Source organism: Sinohyriopsis cumingii, chromosome 8, assembly GCF_028554795.1.
Source record: "Sinohyriopsis cumingii isolate HCF-2022 chromosome 8, ASM2855479v2, whole genome shotgun sequence".
NCBI classification, from domain to species: Eukaryota; Metazoa; Mollusca; class Bivalvia; order Unionida; family Unionidae; genus Sinohyriopsis; species Sinohyriopsis cumingii.
In genome coordinates, this window is record NC_142968.1 from 77,019,653 (window position 1) to 77,042,756 (window position 23,104).

The window sequence follows — 23,104 nt, forward strand, 5'->3', positions numbered from 1 at the left end:
ACGTATATGTGTGCATGTCACGTGTGTGCGTGCGTGCATGTGTATATGCCTACCGTATAGTCTCCTTACACTAAGGTTACTGGGATTGTGAGGTTGTAGTGAATAGTAGCTTCGTTTATTAAGGGGTTTCACTTAAAATTATTTCAGTTCCATTAGCGTGTTGCCATTCGTGTTGTACCATAAACGTATGTTCGTGTCTATAATGAGTGCGAATATTCCTACCCTTTCGTTGATTAGTACGTGTGGGTGTTGGTCATTCAAACAGCTTCTTGGTTAGTTAGTATGGATATTGAGAGTACGGATGTTACTTAGTAGATAGCTAGGTATTACCCCAACTGTTACATTTTGAGTATTTGTAGATTTAACATTACATTTCTCGTTAGAGGCCATACGTTTTCCTTGAGGCCGTAAAGTCCCGCAAGAATAATTAGAAGACATGGTCCCATTTTATGCCATATCGTCCCAGAACCATGATGGCGTCCCAATGTTAGTCTCCACTGATGTCATCAGCCCACATTTCAATCTACTGGATTCTCTATTCTACATCAAACCTGTTTTTTCCCTTATGTTACTTCCGCTGGTCTTTACTCACCCTTAATTCCACATCCCTCAACATTGCAAAAATCTGTGCTGCAACATTCTATGCATGTGACAATCACATCTCGTTTGCCAACATTTGATGCGGAGCATTTCTGTAAGACAAAGAATCATTTTTGTAGAGATAAACACAAGACAAAATTTTTAATTTGGACAAATAGTTTCAAACCCATATCGGTGCGCTTGACGTAGTGAATACACTTCCGATGTTCAATGTTCAACCGAATCCCAAATTAGATACGATATGATCACATTACTTTTAACATTATTATTGTTATTATCATTATTATTATTATTATTATTATTATTATTATTATTATTGATGTCGTTGGTAATTGATATAGTATTTGGCTTCAAAAATCACAATTATAACACATACACATAACCGGAAGTAAATTCTCTGATTTTGAAGTTAAGAAAACCAATTGGAAGTTGTGCTATTATTGATAAGCATTAGTTGATATGAACAGGGTATCAGATATAAAATTATTCAGTGTATGTGTTGACTTATTTTCATTCTATTTCTTAGAGTACATCACTATGTTCAGATGTAGCAATACAACTCAAAGATGGTGGCTATTAAAGCAACTATACATTTTGATCCATAGTTTTCGCTGATTTTATGTTCCTTACATGTACAATAATTATATGACTGGTCAGCTTGATATTCAATAAGATTATTTATTTAGACGTGTTCACGTTTATATTAAGTAAAGTTCTTACATGACAGTTACTAATTTGGATGGAGGAAGAGTCCTGTTAGACCTTGAGACGAATTTGAGGCGATACAGTACAATCCGATTTAAATTTGGGTTGTAATACAATGAGTCTGTTTAGTAGCAAACGTATGTAAGTGGGATATTTGCCTTATTTGTCCACGTTGTGTCTTTGCATTCTGTTGTTGATTCTACCTCAATGACAGAGTTATCCCACAAAATACTTTCACGTTTCTCATTTTTAGTTTTGCACACACTTGACCCGGTCATGGGGGTAGAGTTTCGTACTGGGTGTCAATGCCCCCAAAGGGTTTACAAAAAGGGCGAAATCCAACAGTTGATACTACTAGTCACTCTTTGTCATAAATGAGGTATCAATCAATACACGCTGCGCGCAGAGCAGGCAATGAATGAATACATGTTAGCAGAAAGACCGTAAATACCAAGTACGATTAAACACACGCGTTTGTATTTCACGATCAGTGAGGAGTTCTTAATAGTTTTATCTCGGCTTTGATTATTGTATCACAGCGCTAAGACTGAGGGTTCATGACAGTTCTTCTATTAATAATACCATCGCATATTTTAATTGTACGACGTGCAGCCCATGTGCGGATTCATTATCGCAATACTCAATACGCGTAATACTCACACGCACTTCTGGCCAATTACCGGGACACATTTTTACTAGTACAATTATCATGCAGATATAGAACATCTCTGCCCATGCAATACTTAAATCTCTGATGATTGCGCGTTCTGATAGTCTAGCGCTCCGCTCATTCTGTCTCACACTGTTTAGGCACCTTTGACGCACCTTTGGCAGCTTATTATTGTTTTAGCCCAATAACTATTTCCCGAAAAAGTGTTACACCTGTTGCTGAAGTTTTTACGTGAACGCGTGATGTTTCCAAGCTGGTCTCGAGTTTGTTGTGGTACCTCAAGGTGGTTAGAGTGGTTGGCCATTAACAAGATTATATTTCAGTGAATACGATGGTGTGATGAAACCGTTATAACGCAGATATTCATTGACAAGTGGAACGATATTACCATCGATGTATACAACTTTGGTTAGGTCATCCAACAGCCAGTGAGTAAATTCGGCAACCCACTCACATTGGACACATTCCATCACGTATATACTAATTATTAAATCTAATATTAAAACATCTAACGATCGCCTTTGCGAAATAACTAATACCCGAGCAAATACATCCTTTTGAAGAACAGTGGCGATCTTTCTTTATTTAATTATGTCAACATTGACATACCATAGTCGTTGGAGAAAATAACAGGAGTGGATAAATCGTGAATGTCACTTTCGCCATTGTATAAACAATCCCGTATAGGTATTGCATATGTTGCTCTAGTTTTCACGTGCGCTGCAATGATTCCAAACTGATCTCGAGTAGTTTGTGGTACATCGAGACGGTTACAATGGTCGAGTTATATTTTATCCTCAACAACACTATATTTCAGTGCAAAAAATAATGGTACAATCTAATATTAAACACAAACATCAAGGATGGTTAATTACCCGCTAGGACAAATGTTGAGTACTTCAAACTGGATTTAATATTTCTCCAACTAATGATGTTAATAGTGACAATGTGCAAATATTTCGAATTGTACTGTCCGACTGGTCTGCAAATAACACTTCTAGTACAAAATCAAAATCAAGATGCCACTTATCAGTTACCAGCATTTATGTTCCACCCTGTGGACAGTGATAATAAATATGTATGATGCGGACTCGTGGCCCTTCAGGTCTCTCAAACTACTTAAATTATGAATAAAGATGCATCGACTATTTTTTACGGTAAAGACGTCCGTTTATTATTCTCTTTCTTTGACTAATATTCCAGGATTTTGGCTCCGTGACGTTAGTACACGCGTTGGAGGTGTTGGTGATGGTAAGTGAGTGACTTGTTGATGCACACGTTGTATTGTTGCATTAATACCATCAACATAATGTTTGTTAAACATAAATGACACACTGCTCTCTCTGATTCTAACAATATTAGTGTTCTAAGCCAGGTTCTTTGAGAATGTGACTTTGTGCATCACAATAAAACCTTGAATATCAACATTAGATGTTTTCAGTTTCCAATTTTAGTCTTCAAAAATCTTAGAGCTCACCTGGATCGACATCAACAAGAACACGAGTAGTAAATTCAGCAAATCAGCTTTCGTGGCCAATCGGCTCAGATCTACATCAGTAATGTCCATGAATATTAGTCAACATGTTGAATACTATTAAACACTTTAATATGGAATCAATATATGTTGGTGGTGAAAGCTTTTAAATACATCATAACACGGTAGATCATAATCCAATGGCGTGATCACGTTCAACTGATCCCATGTTAATCATATTGAAACCAATATGTAACAACAATTGTGCTTTTTCCGGATCCAGTATGGCAAATTGTTAGTGTGCTAACTGAGTTTGGAAATACCATGCATGAACGGTTTTGGTTCTGCTTGTGTGGAGAAATCGATGAACAATTTCTAAATCTTGCTTTAATCTTCAATACATCTTCGGATTTGTTTTGAGTGGTGCCATTGAATAAAACAATTGTTGTAGAACGCAATTATGTCGTCGGGTTCAGACTTGAAGTGGATATGTGGCGATTACTGGTCCTTGGGTACGACGTAGAGCAAATACGTTTACCTTTATCAGTACAATCGTGGAAGCGCATATTTTGGTTTACGTTGGCGACTTTGTCGCTGCTGAAACATGATACCGCATACACCATGTAGTAAATATCTCGACCAAAAGCATCTTCCTGGATATCATTATTGTGGACCTGCGCCAATATGCGACTGGATTCTAACAAAGAACCAAAATTTCGATAAATTGTGTTGATGCTGCCGTTTACCGACATGAACATGCTTATATAGCATCTAATTATTACTGTTCACCTAAATATGTGGATATGATCTAATTTATGATTTAAATGCGACTAATCCAACACTGAAAAAACGAATCGCACCATGGGTCCTGAAAGACTGCACTTGGTGGCTCTCTTTAGAAGCACAGTATTTTGACATCAGCAAAAATTGGACATAAAACGTCAGACAATAGCAAATTTATACTACAGTCTGCGTGCGTATTGGAACGGTGAAGCTGTGGCCAAGGTCACTCAAGGGATTGCTTGATCATGGTTAGCAAAATCAGCGTTGTGGCAAATTTACTTGCCGTACCAAGACAAATGTCATATGGGTGGTTTGATGTCTAAACAGCTATTGATTTTCTTCAGACTGATTGTTTGTTTCTCCCAAACGACAATGTTCGTCATAAACAATGCATATTATGAACCTGCAAGAACTCTTGAACAATTGTCGACGTGACAAGCAGATACAAAGAGGCTGAGCGGCTTGCATATAAAATGTTGCAAGTGTCGCAGATGCACGCGAGCTTCTTTATGCACGCGTACCACTCTCATGGTCACGACTATTGCAAGTGGACCCAGGCAAAGAAATGTTCAGATATGTGCTTCTGTTTCTGACAAAAACCATGCGAGTACTTGTTGGACAGGCCAGTGTTCATCGTCACCAAACTTATGTAAAACGTTTTAATCGTACTCTTGCAAAACGGTTATTCGGTCACCCAGTGAGCGATTTCAACAATGGGTAACCCGTCTTTCATTTGCCATAGCAGCACTGAGCAATGAACTACTGGATCAAGACAAGGTAATGATATTCGCCAAAACAATTTCACGGCTACTCAGACATAATTTCAGGGTTATCACCGTTACAGTGACTCAGAGACCAGTTATTTATGTATCTGCATGCATCCAATGAGTTAGATAGTGGACAGAAACGTTCTGCAAGAGACACAGTGTGGTTAGAAGATGTGCTTACCATCGTAAAAATACAACCGATCCATAAATGTTTGTTACAGTCACCTGGTGGGACATTACTTCCAAGCAAGGCATATGTGCGAGAGGAATTACAGTCGTTTCAGCAGATACGGAACTATCGATATTTCCTCACAATCACCTGCGGGACACCTTTAGTCTTTTTATTATTCTTTCATGCGAAACTACTGACCAATAACGAGTACATTTATGGTCGCAGTCCATACACTCTTCGATTAGCTTACGCAAGAATTCGTCTTTAAGCTTGCCAACCACATTTTCGCTTGCTTTATTTTACCGCGGATGATCTTTCGTTCATCCCGATTCTACATTTATGTATTTCTTCGGCGTTTTAAGAACCTTTTCAATGTCTCTGCAAATGTCATCACCGATAGCGCTGGTGTCGTTGCGATTAAGTAGTATGCGGGCACCACTGGGAATCCATGATGTAATAGTTTTAAGTTGACCAGCTTAACAAGATAAGCGCGGAAGATATTGTCTGCTTTACCATCAGTATGACCAAAGTTTTGTAACCTCGCTACAATTCCAGGAATCATATTGGTCAATAGTTGTCGAGCATCTTTACATGGTTTGTGGGTGGGAAGGAAAATTATCATATCATTTCCCAAATCACCACTACGTTTGCTAAATTGTGTGCGAATATGCTCAGACGCTTAAATAGTGCTTGCAGAGGCAAGACGACTACGACGGTTTTATTTATACATATATACCGCTGCAATGATGTCAGATTCTCTTGGACCTCTTGTTATTCGGATACTATATACACTTGCAGATTAATTTAGTTGCTGCACTGTTGTTTTTTGGTGACTGCCGCTACAATGGTAGTGATAATCGGTGGTGGTGGATTCAGATCAATTAGTCTCAATAATCCAAGTATATCAGCCTTTTTCTTACGACTCGGTACCTGTATTCCGTATTCCCGTGCAATATATTTCAGCTTTGGCTATATTGGCACAGATCTACTAGGGGAGGATGAAGTGTCAACCTGATTAGGAAGTAAGTTGTAATTGTGTATTATATCAGGGTCAGAAACTGTAACCGCTTCAATCCGGTTATTATTTAATTTATTCATGTTTCATTTATTTTGATATATGTTTGTGCAGCGGCAGGTGGTTTGTGATTTCGGTTTCATTCCGTGCCCCTTATATTTTTCACGGACATATTCACAGCGTCGGCATAGCCTATTATCTGACTTAACTCAATACCTCATTCAAAACACGATCGCCACAATTAATATTTTCTAAGGCAGACATCTTAGCCATGAAGCTTCCTTTACATACACGCGAGCGTTTGATCTAATTGGTGGAAACACTGCTACTTTTTAGTTGACTCGTCGCTGTTTAATACAATTCCTGCTCTTAATCAAGTGATTTCAAAAGCTAGGCGTATATTAAGCCGCACAAAGAACATGACTCGACCTCATGGCGTTTTAGATTAGGTTTTCATAGATAAAATAGCTCTTTATTATTGACATTTTAATAATCATATTCAAATGAGAATAAAAAATAATTCTCGAGTCTCACCAGTTCACATGAGTACGATTGACCTGTCATAACAGAGTACTAAACCAACTCGTGACGCTGGAATTTAATATCATCACATTTTTGAGCGCTCATTAACTTCCTCAATCGCTTTTGATTTGCTGCTTTTGCTAAAAGCGCCCACAAGATGCAATCCGGTCTTAAACTTTCTTCTGCGGCATCATAATACCTTTCGAATATCAACTGAAAAGCAGTTTTTGTAATCGCATAAAAATGTGCCCGGTATATTTCTTTCCATTTGTAGGATCACTACCCAGTCAACTGATGCATCATTGTGCTCTAGCCATTTCTCGGGAAATGCAAACGCAATTGTTGGGTCTCCTTAATACACCTGTACGACACACTTAAGTGACACAGCGATCTACGTTTATCCGTTTCATTTTTGATACACAAATCTCTTCACAGAGGAACGACACAGTTAGTAACCTTTATACATTCTTTCAGTATAATTTGAGAATTGATGGCGTGACAGCTTTTTGAAATTTCTCTATAAACCACCGAAGCATTTCTTCAATGCGAAAATATTAAAAACTCGAGTCATCTATATATTTCTTTCTGCTACTACAAAATGAGCAGGAAGCGCATATTCAATTATATTGTGACATTGATGTGGATAAAATCACGACACAACCTCTGTCGATACATTATATTCACAATCAGTAATACAGGCCTGCCATATGTAATATTGATCGAAAATACATTAACTTCTACTACCAGTAAATTCAGTAAGTCCACTGAGCAGCATAGTGTATCGATTGCTACACTCTAAAACTACAGTTATCTCACAGCATGGACAGTAGCATCAACGTTTGTCTTTTTTAAAAACCCTTTGGAGACATTACCATTCGTAAACTACTCTACCGCAGTGACTGCGTCACGTGTGTGCAACATTAAAAGCGATAAACCTTCAACGGTGGTATATGGGTTAACTATGTCATGGGGATAGAGGCGAGAAGGGATGCAGGGATGCAATTTGAGATGTGGGAAATGAGGGTCATTGTCGACGCTATGAAACATTGAATAGAACATTTCAAAAATATCATTGCTTGAAAGTGTGATTACAATAAAATAAATGTTTTAAAGTAAAGTAAACAAACTAATATTTGCTACCTCTCTACCATCCTGAAAAAGGGAAAACGTTTTTTAATGTATGCCATCATAAATATATCCGTGCAGTGTAATTAATGTGGATCAAAAGTATCATATAGATATATGAATATTTGTTTACTACCGCCTTGCTATGACAACCGAAAGTTTGATAAAAATAACATAAAACCTAACCTTAGGCACAACATGCAGGAAAACTCATATGCAGCCTTAGACAAAAGATGTTTGCTCCTTTAAACGTACAAAGTAGGATTCTAATCTGATTGCTACATCAAAACACATATTGCTACTCTTATTGCCATTACAGCGGCTCACAGTAATCTTTTTGTACCCAATATTCAAACGGGACAGTTGATAAATTAAACATGTATAATATGTTACCTGTCTTATGTCTAATTATATGATGCTGAATATATATAAAGGTCTAGCATACTCTTGGGTTATTTCATAATTAAGATTCACATACAATGTTATTGTTTACCACTGCGGACCTGGCTAAAGGTTCATCAACATATCTGCTGAGGTTAAAAGGTGACATCATGGATAAAGAAATAGAATAATGACTGATTGTATGACCCTGATTTCGAGAGCAGTGGGCATGCATCACAAATTAAGTCTCTTATATTCAAAATATTGTAAAGGCCTTTTTTAATAATAAGCTGATTTGAATAAATGCATGCATGGTATGCTAACAATTTTAATGACATTAGAAATCAGGTTCGTGTTATGTAGTTCGCAGAAACACAATTAGACACAAAGTCTCAAAATAGAGTATGTAGAAATATACTTACCTGCAGATATCTACTCCATAAGTTCGGCCCGTTTTAAAACTTTCCATTTATGTTGCATATATTCTCGTCATGTACATCACACTCATGTTTACATTAGCTTCTACGATAATAGCCGTGTCTCTAATAATATTGCCCTGTACGCAACTGATAAACTGAAAAGCGTCGACGACGCCTGACTAAATCTGCAGCTTTGAATTCGATTATGTTTTTGTGTCTACTACTTTAGAGCTATATGATATTATGTATTGTAGATAAATAAAGTGAAATATTTAGCTCATTTCGTTCTCTTTTCCATAAAGACATTCTTTATTAGATTTCATTTATAATGTTTTTAATAGTCGCTGATAAATATATTATACCACTGTCATTTTATGTGAATACATTATGTCCCAATTCTTCAGTGAAAGTATGCTAACATAATTGTGTTAAATGCGTGCACTTTATTTCATCTACTGATATTTTTTACAAAATATCAAACAGCCAGATATTCTAGTAAAACTATAGATTTCGAAGTTAATCATGTCCGCAACGCAAGGACCCGTTGTGAAATGTTTAAGTGGTCTTATTCAAAATGTGCTGAGTGATAAGGCAGGCCTTGTTCCTTTCGAGATAAGCAAATCGGTCTGTAAAAATATGAGTGCCAAATGTAGAATAGCAAACTATTAGCTATAAAGAATGAATTTACCAACCAGTTTGGACATACAGCCGACGTTGTAAAGGACTATACCACTAGTGCTGACAATGCTCTCAGTGAAACATGACTGAAAATAAAGAAAAAGAAGGAAGGGTTATATTTTGATATAAATATGGATGAATGAATATATTACATTGCGAATCAAAAGAACGCTATTTCTTGCATGTGTGTTTGATATACATGTTGTTGAGTAGGATCTGAGTCGACAAGACGATATTGGAGGTCCTAAACTGACCAAACCAACAACTTGAGGTGTAAAATTGTTTGACTCAAGAAGGCGATATTGGAAATGTAAAACTGTAAAAAGCACAAAAAGAGCAGGTTGTCGTAAAATTATGTGAGGTACAGGTTCTACGTAAAGTGTAGTATTATATCGTATGAGATATCGAATTGTATTATATTGTATAATATGTTTTTATATTCCATTTGCAATTGTGGTGTATTGTTTTGTATTGTATTACATTGTATAATATTATACATTCTGAGATGGTATGAATCAGGGGACATATTATACGAGGAGAAAATCAAAAGCACAATAGTGCTTAATACTCGTTCGGACACTACTACTTTTAAAAGGCACAATAAAAATGAATCAAGAGTATATATTCGAAAATTGGTAACATTTAATGAAAGCTTAACACGAATGTTGCATCATTTACTCATTATATATCCCTGCAACAGTACGTAAAAAATGAATATTTTATTAATCAAACACTTTGCTGGATCGGATGTATAAATTACAGCACGAATTGAGCTCGTGCAACAACGTGAAGCATACATTTGTTTTTTTACACAAATAAAATATGAATGCATGATTTTGAGTTTCAGTCTATTTATGTTTACCTTATTGACGACAATAAAAATACTGAATCAAACATTATGCTCGATCAGCCAAATACTATAAGAATTATCTATCATACTTTTCTTTAGATACCGGTTTCTTGAAATAGGTCACCTTTGACATATCAGTTATCAAGGTTTTAAAGCATCTTTAAAAATGTATGAAAGGCATGACGCACTTCGTGATCACCGCACTGCGTGACACGTGTACATGAATGAGGAGTAGGTACTTCATTACATGAGAGACAATGTTGACGGGCCTCTGAAATAAAAGGTCATTGTAAGAACAAGAATCGTTAATATTATTATTCGTTACGTAGAGAACAGTAAAATGTATATTATTTATAATCATATTTCGTTAAGATAACTTGTTGGAACAACGCATCCTCGTGAACATTTCAATTTTAGAGTAATTATGTTAACATGATGGTAATGAGCCTTGAATATATGACATTATTGTAGAATCTGTAAAAAATAAAATACAATGATAATGGAATACCAAAGATTCGGTTCTAAAAGATCTAAATTATCAAATATAACCATGCATTCAACTAGTATCTTTTATAATTTCAAAATGCAATGTCAACTGCATACAAAGCTCTTTCAGAAACAATTATTCTAAATTTCGGGAAAACGTGGGTACATAGAATATCAGTAGTAGAGATAACAACATATAGCAAAAACACAACAAGAAAACAGCAATCACGTGCAAGAAAATAATAATAATAATAATAATAATAATAATAATGACAACAATACTAATGTACCTGCATTCCTGTCAGTCACTAGCACAAGGACTACAAAGGCAATTGGAAAGTGCATCTCTTGCTTTAACCTACAGAAGATAATAATATTCTAATTATACGGGTTCCATATTCTGTATAAATATCTATATCTCTATATATCTATATTTACAGCCACCCATTCACTGAATCATAATTATGCATGGACTATATGAGTTACATGGTTGATCAAACTATCTACATTCATATATAGCTTTGGCTGTGTCTGCTCACGTTCAGGAAGTTTCAAGTGGTACATAACGCTAGAAAAAGGAAGATGTTACAACGAGATGGTATAAACAATTTGTGGTGTGGGCAAATTATGGTAGGTATAAATACAATATAAGTTATGAAAATCTTTTACATAAGCAAAGACCGCAATTAACCATAGTGTGACAATGATATTCATTACGTCATATGTTTGGATGGACAGCAAATAAATAAATTACATTACGTTGTGTCATTTTTTTTGTTTTGTTTTAGGTTTCTTTGCATGTAATGTCGATACCAATATCGTCCGAATGTATGCACATTTTTTGTTTTAAATCTGTTAAACCTGACATAAGTCTAATCTTATAATGCAATCGTTCGGGTATTTATATCGTCGAAGAATTAGATTTACTTTACATCGAAGCTTTATGAGTATGCATTGAGTAATTCACATTCGCCACGCATGTGGACTGAAATGAAAACTTTGAGATTTACATCATCAAACAATATTCATGCTAAGCAAACGTACCACATTATAGAACCTTCTATCACCATGTATTTTCATGTAAATACAGTATGATATATATTGGCCTGCGTTGCTCTTACCCATTCCAAATGTTGTTCTTCATTAAGCTAATTAAGTTAACTATAACACGCATAACTTTACTATCTTATCTGAATGACTTACTTGTGATGCGTGCAAGCAGTTAATGGACACAACACATATTCTACCAAGTTTTTATTTAGGCAATGATAGCATCACATCTGTTAGGAGTATTTCATACTTGGTATGGGGGTCCCGATTGGCCGAGTGGTCTAAAGCGCCCTCCGTTACGGATCACTGCCATCTCACCTCTGTCTGCGTGGGTTCGAGTCTCGGATTCAGCCAAGGTGGGTATGTGAGAAAGCTTGCCAGTATCTTCTCGTGGGTCGGTGGTTCTTTCCGGGGCTTTCCCGGGTTCTTCCTCCACCATTAATACTGGCCGCCATGTATAGCCTATCGTGTGCTGAAACATGGAGTTAAACCCTACAACAACAACAACAACAACAACACTTGGTATGTGTGTACGAAAACTACACACTTGTTGTGTCCCCATGATGCGTTCACAACTTCAACATTCCACTTGTTATGTCACCATCATAATTTCACACCTACATGACTACAATATTAACGTTTAAGCTTCTGTTCTAAGAATGCCACCCATTCAAAATTCGCATGTTGATTTCTCAATATTTATTAAAATATTAGTATATCACAGTATCTCGTGCATGAATATTCTTTAGTAAACATGCTTCTGGTTTTCATATCTGGATTTCGTCACTTTCGCTAAGCATATAAAGCTTCGTTTTATCCATGTGTAAGTCCGTTCCTCCCTTTTCTCAAGGTTATTTCTGTAATAAACGAACGACTATGAAAAATTAAGCAGTTATGTCTTCTTTATGTTGTGAGTCCAGAGACTTTTTCACAGGCCTGTAGACCGCCAACTGAAAATACCGTTTAGTACTCACGTGCTGCGCTAGCTTGAAAATAATATACTGTAAATCGCCACTTCCTTTTTCAGTATTACTTTACGTTCAAATGTCGCAATAGTTGTTCATCGCCTCACACTCAAATCCTGCATATATCTGGCCCTACATGTTACGAATGTAATTGTTAGCGAACAAATTGCTATGTATTTGTGAGTTCGGATTTCAATATAAACATGTAGCAACATTTGTTTGCCAGGTTCGTCAAAACAGAATTTAGAAATGATTCAAACTAAATACTTGTATATGTAGCAAGTAAACATTTTTATTGCATGCTAATTAGAAAGCCATAATGAATGAGTAGACTTCTTACGAAAAATATGGTTTAATTCTATCTCGTAGAGACTGATACAGTTGCACAGTATTGTCTTTTTAAATGGGCTGCTATATAAATATTGCTAGTTATGAAAGGTGTATTTCGACTCTTTTTTTATTTTCTTTCAACATCAAATGCAGAAGATGGCCAGTCTTTGAATCCGTCTAGATCTACGATGCTGTAAGTTTTGTATCCAACATTAAACAGAACTGATTAATAATTATTCTAAGTTATACATGCTTCAAATTTTGACTATCTGAATTTGGAATTTGGTAAACAAATCACTATAATTGTTAGTCATTAAAGGTAATGCCAGCATTTATTCAGACTTTAACGATATCGGAACTGATTAGAAAATATGACAAAGACTTTATTTCACATTTGGCGTTTTCTCTCAGATTCGTATCTCTTGTGTTAGCCGAATCTATTAATATATTTTAACAGTCAGAATGGGAAGAAGGTAGTAAGATTTTATAACAGTGGTGTTTATCATATTTATTTATAGACAGAACAAAATAAGTCGTGCTATACAAGTCCGTGAAGATATCTCGCCTGAAGTTTTATCTGAATGTGTCTTTTGAGAACAACACAAACTTAATTATAACTTCGAATCTCGGGAGGCCTATGTGGTTCTCAATCCCGATTGTTTGATATTTACTGCACCATGGGCAATTTTCATGACAAGCAATTGATTCTTACCTCCAATTTACGACGTTTTAAATCGCATATGATCTAATCTAATTCGAATGACTCTATACCGCTTACTCTTTACAAGACAGCATAACTTTCTCCCAAAACTGACAAAAACAATATATTTTGTTTATACACATCGTCCTTCTAAGAGAAATTGCCTTTCGTTTGTATTTCTTTTTCTTTCTCTCAATAAACTCTACATTGCATCGTTTATCCTTAAAAAACTATATTTGATTATACACCTTGTTGAACGTAGCGCTCTAGATTCGGCCATACCGGGGTAACACAAATATTGATTCTCAGTTATAAAACCATATTTTATTTTCATTAGCTTATCGTGAACATCCGTGAACTCGTTATGTGGTGGTTACTGATTTTCAAGACACACACGAAACCATCTTGAGCAGTTATTCTTTTGGCACTATAGACGTATGATTGCTTCACAAAGGTAGCACTAAAATTAAGGTAAAAGGCTAATTTTGGCTTGATCTCAAGATATCACATTTAACGATTCTTTCAGGAACCGTCATTAACTTTACAATATGGAGCCGGATAAGAATATATATATATATATATATATATATATATATATATATATATATATATATATACTTCTAAAGATAGGTGAAATATTCAAATAAATGCTTCGGGCTTCACTTATATGGAATAACTCAAGCGTAACGTAATGTTTTGTTACCGGAACTATATTGTGATATTTTCTTACCTTTAAAAATTTTACAGTGACATATGAATAGTAAAGACGATATAAATCACACCATACCTGTACACTGGCTAATTGAAAAACAAGGCATGGGTTGGGTACTGATCCTTAGTCACCGAAGTAGGAATCTCTCTCTGTGATTATCTGTTTGTGTCCTACTTTCGAGTATCTATAGAGAAAGTTAAATACGTGGCCCTGTTCTATTGCTTGTGCACAGAACGAACGATCCGCATGGCACCAACGAGAGCGTATTAATCTGTACGTAGGGACCTATGATAAGAAGTCAGATATGTATGTATACATATGAATTAAGGGCATATCAGTGCAATCCTGGCTTTTATGTGTCGACTAAAGTGAGTTTATATAAATGAAGAGAAACTTGCAGAATAGATGTGAAGAGATCTAAGCCGTTTGCCTTTACAGATCCACTCACGTATCTCACCTCCGTCCGCGTGAGTTCAGTTATCTGTTGGACAAACAAAGATATGTGAGAAAGCTCAGTAAGAGTCAGTGGTTCTGGCTAAATATTTAACGGGTTCCAATAATAATAATGATAATAATAAGCTATTATCTTTCAGGTTGGAACTCAGTACACTTGACAATAATAGTTTATACTGGCAACAAGCAAACTAAGTAGTACTTCGGTCCAAGCTCAGTCTTCAGCAGATATACTTGAGTCAACTAAGTATATATTTTAAGCACGATTATGGCATTAGCGTGCGTTCATTCAAGTGAATTCCGAACACTGTCATTTTGATACATAAATAAGAAACGCGCCTTAACACTTTATCATGTTATATACCATATTCTATGCAATTTCATGTATTTCACGTTGGATTACACTAAATATGATGGTTACTCATTCAGTCTGTCAGTTGGAAAACTGAACAGATGACATTTGCTGTATTCGTTTTAAGCCGAAAATATGGAATCAGTGTGTATGTATACTTGAGCTATTTTGCACACAACCTTCTAATATTATTCTTCTTAGAATGTTTATTGAAACCATTCTCTTTGCTGCATAACGTATTGTAAATTGTATCAGAACTAGAGAGTGTGTTTGTATGCTTTCTGGAAGGTCGCGGTCACAGTTATTTTACGTTAAGTGTGTAGTTTGTAAGTCTGAATATGATAGACGAAGTGGAATGAACACTAGTAAACATTTGCACATATGTAATAATAAGGTGTCAAGGATACGATCCGAACACAACTATAGGTTTTTGGTACTCTACCTCCCACACTTTTGAATCAGTAATAAACGAAGCATTTGATATTGAAGTACATCAGCTCAGGATATTGTCTCTTGAACTTTTATGAACATATCTGTAAGGCCAGATCTCGCGCCTCGCGTCAATATAGCTTTGTTGTCTAAATAATTTCACTCACGATCCGTTTTTTGAAATCATGGAACATTATATTTCCCTTCTGCAAAATGATAGTTCGAGAGGGTATCAATTGTAACTGTCATGTGTATCAATAACATGGTCATATCAGCAACCATAACACACACATGTGAGGCTTATTCGCTTTTCATTTAGGAATGTAACTCAAAAGTAATTCAATGCTGTTTAATTAAATTTATATTTAACTCATACATTTAGTGTGTTATGTATTTGTTTTGTTTATTGTCATCAAAATATTTTATCATATATCAGTATGATTTTTTTTATTCTAGACGCAAGCTCTCAAAGTCACGAGGATGGTGAGATGAACTGTATTCATTCTTTCATCATAACCTCAGGTCATGTCACATAACACACTTGTATGATCCACTTTTAACGATCAGTTTCATTTTTCGTCGTTGGGCTGTATTAATAAATAAAGTAACGAAAGCTAAATTGTTGGATGGTGATTTGTACCATTACCAAGATCGTATCTGCAAAGTTTATGACACGATCGTCTCACTTATTACTTTTTGTGCTGGCGTGGTTTTTACTTTAAGTCATTAAGAGTAGTATCGTGAAACACTGAATAATTGTTCATCTTGGCTTATTGTGACTTTAGACGTCTTAGCCACAAAGTTACCGTAACATAACAATATGCACACGTTTCTTTTCAAGTCGTTAGCTAAACGGATGTATTGAGGGAGATGACAGTGAATATGCTCCTATCTATTATAATTGGACAGTGTTCTATTTTCGTATCCAGGCTCTAGCTCTGCAACTGTTCAAAATGGTTGAGAGAATGCATGTATACTGATACAAAGAGTGTGTTGCATGCCAAACTGTCATGAAATTATGTCAAGGTCAAGGTAAGAATACATCTTGTGCCCTATTTAATTGTGATACGACTATTGGTGCATTTTCGCACCGTATTAAACTGAGGGCCATTATTTTAACAGTATATCCGTCCATACTTTTTCTTGTCCACCTCATAACTTTGTGATATTGGAGAAATTTTATGAAATTCCTCCCATTAATATATTATGACCAAACTGTATGTCAAACGCTATATAGAAGTCTCTCTGCTGCTATATTGAGTTCACAGCTAGGTAATGGAAAATGTAATGTCTTTTTTTGCATATTTCTGGAGGATAGATCTTAATGAACTGAACATATTTTAACAAAAATGTAACCAGTTATTTAACTTAATCTAAGATACCATATCCAGGTCTTGGTTGATATTGGTTATCAAGTCGAATATCAAGTCGGGTACCAAGACAACCTAACTATATCCTGATTGATGTTTTTCTCATGGGTATCTAGCGCAAGGAGTTCCTGGAAATTTTTACATTAATGTACCTATATAACCACCATATTTACGTTGAATTTTAGGTAAAAACGAAAGCAAAATATGTTGCATGCTGCACATCTTCCACCGTATGCTATTTTTCTATTTTTTGTTGTAACATTGACTAAATCAGTGGTTGGAGTTTTAGCTATGCAACGCAAGCAATATAGATTCATGTATATTTATAATATGGATGTAATTGATTTCTCAGACACACGAATGCAAGAGCCAGTAAAAATATTTCAGCATTACAATATTCCATCAGAATGATCATAATAGGCCCGTCTGGACGTGGAAAGACACAATTACTGCTTAATTTAATAATGCGATGGTTAAAGTGGGACATGTTGTATTTAGTTGCACCATCAGTTGATGATCAGAGATGTTATGATGTACTTAAAGATGTAATGAAAATGCTAAATTGTTAAATGAAAATGATGACGACATTATTACTTTTATAACCGATATTGATGAAACGCCGAGTTTTGATGAATTAGATGGATTTATTAATACTTTGGTTGTATACGACGACATAATGCTGGATAAATAATCAAATGCAACCAGGATATTTTCCATAGGCAATTTATGTCACTCAGCGATATACCCAAATACCAAAAATACAGATATAATTTATGTCACTCAGCGATATACACATATACCAAAACTGATCAGATAAGACTTTAATATTTTAGTTGCATTTAACGAGTTGATACACATATTCTGAGAAACAGTAATCAGACCTGTTGCAGCGAAAATATGGAAATAATTAGATTAAATAATTTCTTTCAAAAGCACAAGCTACCCCACACGGATTTATAGCAATAAATTTACACGATCCAAAAACAAGATATCGTTTAGGTCTTGATCTTGATAAATTATTTGGTTGATAATAATAGCAGCAGAGGAGGCGCGACTTCAAATTAAGTGTCCCTACGGGTAAAAAACGACAGTTTGACGTTATTGACTTTTCGTTTTCGTAGGAAGCCTTAGTTTTCAACAACAAAAAAGCTTCCAGCAGTGATATCTTCACTCCTTTTTTATTTTTAGTACGAAGCCTTACTTTTGAAAAATGGACCTTCGAGCAAGTGGTCTGTTCGCATCGTTTGCTGCTCCTCTGCTGCTCATACTCATGCCATTTATACCCGATGGGCAATTTTATTTTTCCTGTTACGTATTATCCCTACGGGATAACGACCTATTGTAAGTAATTATGTTTTAATTAGTACAATATAAATATATTTTTGCAAATAGGATGCAAATATGCAACAAACATAAATAAAAATAATTAGCTTTAGGTGTATTTCCTGTGTTTCAATATATGTCAACTTAGAAGGGTGGACTATATTCATGTACTGTGTGGAATTCTACTGTATTAAAATGACCCTTAGCGGAGTAAATGAGGACCTAGTTTTAATTTTGCGACATTGTCGTACGAGGTTTTCATAACACATAGTATATGATTCATACCGTTTGTTGCGTCTCGAGAAAAATAGAACAGTTTGAGCCTGAAACTTTGACGTCTCTGCCAAGTGCTCCGGAAAATGTGCATTCATCTATCTATATATGATAATAATTGGAATAGGATCAGTCACATAATACACAAAATACACGGTAAAAAGACTGATTGATGGACGTTTCATTTATGATGAAAATTCTTCGCAAGCATAAAGTTCAATTTAGATATGTTGTACGGTCATAAAGTCGTACTGGTAGCTAGCTGAAATCGGTCTGATCAAGCGTTAAGTGAACAACATTGCACATATTTGAATGTAATGTATGCAGATACATGCGTACATGAATATGTCTGTACTAACGTACAAACCAATATAAATTTATACTCATCATCTACTAAGCTGAGCGTGAGGGCTGATACTAGAGTTAAAAATAACAGCATCATAACTAATTGTACATCATTGCCTTCTAAACCACGGAGAACACAACTTTATGTATTAAACCATTTTGTAAGCAACACGTATACAGCTGGCAAGAGCTTTAATCCATCTTGCAACATATGCTTGCGGAACATCATATGAAACTGCAGTAACTGAAAACATCATGGTTCTTCGTAATTATTAGTTCCTGTTCTTTTGTATTTTTAACCCCTTTAAGAGCTTCAGTTAAATATGTTTATTTTCGGTTACTTAATTTAATATCATAACATAAATCTATTCACTTAGTGTTGTCCTATACTAATATATTTTTATATATGGACGGAAATTCGAATCTGGACGCAAAAGATTTTTTGTTGTGCCTGGTAATATAGTTCAAATTTAATTGACGTATTGAAAACTGTAGAATCTAATATTCATAATGACACCGTATAACATATTTTATTGTGTGGAATTACCCACCTATATGCTAATAATCTCAAGCGATTCACGTATCCCTTTCTTTGACCGTATATGTTCTTTTGAGTTTATATTCATCTGTGACTATGTAATCTTCAACTAAAAGTGCAGATCAATCGGCACATGTCGTGGCTTTTTACCAAATTCATCTTGGAAATACTTTCGTGGAGTTATATAGCGTCAAAAAAGGGGAAGTCGGCAGAATATGGTCGCGATCTCAACCGTACGTACAAGCACAGAAGGTAAAACAGAACCGTATTAAATCCACTTGCAGAAAGGTACGAGTGTCTTGCAATTTCTCTAAAACTGTCTTCTATTTTCCCCATCTAAAGTTAGGTGTTGGATCCTGGAGATTTTGTTCATGATTATAAGATTGATTTTGTGAATAATTCCGAATTTGTTTTCTTAATCCTGAAAAAAAGACAGAAAACATAAGATTTAGTATTTAATGAGTTTGTTTCCACGTTTTGTTATTGACAGTCATATCATGTTACATTCAAATCTGTGTCAAGTGGAAATTTTAAAGAAACATTGATGTTACACCATCTCAAAATGGCCAAACGTGAAGATTCAGGTATATAATAGTCGTGAAAACAATTTGGTAGAATATTTTTTGCAAATAATACTTAGTGTAGACCGAAAAAACACTTATGCACTTTTATAATTATGCTCATGACTACATAAGGCGTTTGCCGTACCACTCATAGTATACAAGCTATAGTATGCAAGAAGCCGTTAACTATAATATCAGTCTAGTTTCCTGGTGTTTTAGAACCTGAAGACAGTGATGTAGATTACTAGTTGTGCAATGCCCTTTAATTTCTTCCTGATTTGATTTTGCATATCCTGAGAAACTTTAAATATAATAAAAGGACTTTTGATATTTAGTTGAAGGACCTACGTGGTGCATCTGTGAAAGATGCCAGCATGGAATTCGCAGACGGTATGGGAAATGTCTAAATACCAGTCCACCAGAGAGAGAGAATTCCACTTGTTTTGTTGAATCCGTTCATATAATTTTTTTTATCTACTTGTCTCCCCTTTCATCCCAGGACTGTTAAAGCAAACACAAAGTTCTGACCAAATGTCAGTGAGATATAGGTATGAAGGGATAAGGTCCTTATTTTAGTCTCGGGCAAGAACTTCCTTCGGTACACTGATACACAAGCTTTAGCGATTATAGAAAATTACATCAAACGATAAATACCTTTGTGATCCAGAAATAATTGCCCAGAATTTCCCCAACAACGGTGTAAAATATCCACATTGGATCGGCAATACTTCAACATTTATAATGAGTCAACAGTTTTTAAATGAAAGTTTAGTATGTTTCGTTGTTTTGTTTTCTATGTCGTCGTGGTGGTAATAGTACATATCAGGCAAACGTACGAGTAAAAAATAATGTTCTTTGGTCTCGTGAAAGTGGTAAAGTATTATTTAGCAACTTATGTCATTCCAGACATTGTAGGTATTCTACTCAGAGGTATGGCCAATAACTCATGGAATCGTTACACTGCACTTACAACACTGTTCTTACATGAGTTTGGCACCATTCGTTCTGAGTAAACGTTGTACATTGTAAGTAAAAAAAGTAAAATTCACTTGTCTCGTTTTGTTCTTGTGTCGGTCTTCCACAGTAGGCGCAGCCCAGTGCATATTGTTCATTGTTTAAGCTATACTCAAGCTATGCAGATATGATTTTAAAAAGATACAAACAATATTGATCCTATATAATGAACGTGACACCACACGTTCGTTCCCCTTTGATTGAAGCTTTTGCTGAATATTGTAATGCACAATACACCTCAATATTTATACCATAGCCATGTTGGCTATCTTCGAGGAGTCAAACATCGTTTTTGGAATGCTATTTAACCCAAACTATCTGCTCTATGTGAAGGCATCATGGATGATAAAATATATCACAGAACAATGAATATGAAAGACACAAGGCTGTCTGAAGAAAGTATTCTTTTAAGGATCGCCCGTGAGACCAAGTGTGAGGTGGAGAAGAGGAGCCCAAACAAAACTTTTCAGATTTCCAGAAAAGAAAAATATTAATCCTATTTGGACATTTGTGTTTTATGTGTTATGACTGTGTTTGTTTCTTCGATTGTTTTGTCAATGTCTATGTTGAGAACAACTAAAACTAATATTACCGCTTTCTCTAGACCCTATTAACACTTTAACCACATAAACGGAGGTGATCCCCTATTGCCATTATCATGCTAAACCAAAGGACGCCTATATAATATAATATGAACTGATGAAGTCCCCGCACGTGGAACCTATGGGCGCCTGTATAATTATCACATGAACCACAGCTGTCACATCTCACCGACTTTTTGTGATTTATTGAAGACTAACGTCTCTGACACTTATCCTGTCTGACTATAAAAATTCAGTATTGATGAAATGTTCAATGTGAACAAAAATATTATGCAAAGTAATCGAAATTGTTACAGTAAATTCTCTTCGATTATAGAGAATGATATATGATAATAATTATTCAGGCTGCCAATGATTTCGCATTTGGGGACCTATTGGGAATATTATGGGTACAATCCTGTTTCCAATTGTGCCTCTCCTTGATCTGACAGTAAACAAATATGGTTCTAATATGTTCCAAAGTCACGAAAGCCCAACACACAGTCGCAACTATTCACATTATTTGTTCTATATACTTTAGTCAATAAATATCCGTTTCAAAACATAAATGAAAGAGAGGAAACATAGCATTTCCAAACATTTATGTTATATTGATATTTAATATTTTTCGCATATGAACGTATGATGTGTAGAACAGTCCATGTCATACCAAAATCCATCCTCTATCATGAGTACACAGTTTCCTGCTCCGTGAGGCTGGATGGTTCCCCAGTTCATGTAGGAATAAGGTAATCTTGAATCCCATTGCCAATCATTTGTTTTGCTTGGTTTGGTTTTGGTGTTGTGGAAACAAGGCCTGTCCAGAAAACAGAGATTTCATTGTCTAAAAATAGAAAACAATATCGTACAAAACGTTCAGGATATTAGTAAATTACCATTTTGGTAAACTTCCGGAAAGACTACGCTCGTGTTTGAAGAATATTTATCAGTGAAAATGTATTTGACAGATAGTCGAGCCAATTCGATGTGTATTAAATATTTGTAGCTCTATTTACATTGATTTAAATTCATAGGTTAGTACGTCACACGTGAAAGGTTAAATTCTTTTACAGAGAAATATGCAACGTCTGATTCAAAGTCTTTACACCAACTTCCAAAAGGTATAAAATTATAAAAATCACATATTAAGTACTATAGTCCAGGTATTTCTAGAGCCACAATCTCTCGTTTTTCCTTTTACGAAATTTCGTGGCCATTCAAAGCTTGATAACAGTTTTTTCTAGACAGAACATTGCATTCAAACTCGACCTCGTTAGTTACATATTTCTCTCCTGGTAGAGTCGTCATCTCATCTTGTCTAACAATCAGTCAATTTTCTCTAAAGTAAAAGGGATGTCCTGATAACAAGATATATGATCTGACCGAAACCTAATTAAACCTAATATCAGAATTGGCAACACGCGATTGAAGACAACGAGAAAATATTATAAGAATGTAT

At 35.3% G+C, this 23,104-nt stretch overlaps 1 protein-coding gene across 2 annotated transcripts in view; it reads right to left on the reverse strand.

Annotated features, from left to right (window-relative positions):
* The window catches only part of LOC149793909 (uncharacterized), a 38,447-nt gene extending 23,814 nt beyond the window's left edge, over window positions 1-14,633 (reverse strand). Inside the window, exons 1-5 of one of the 2 annotated variants that reach the window (XM_089966481.1) lie at window positions 14,480-14,633; window positions 10,938-11,005; window positions 10,350-10,432; window positions 9,326-9,397; window positions 593-692 (exon numbers count right to left, since the gene is read on the reverse strand). In XM_089966481.1, coding sequence (XP_089822607.1) covers window positions 593-692; window positions 9,326-9,397; window positions 10,350-10,432; window positions 10,938-10,992 — 310 coding nt within the window. In that variant the 5' untranslated portion in view covers window positions 10,993-11,005; window positions 14,480-14,633. Of the gene's footprint in view, window positions 1-592; window positions 693-9,325; window positions 9,398-10,349; window positions 10,433-10,937; window positions 11,006-14,422; window positions 14,444-14,479 lie in introns of those variants that run through there. The other variant, XM_089966482.1, reaches the window with a different exon arrangement.
* Window positions 14,634-23,104: the final 8,471 nt, after the last annotated feature.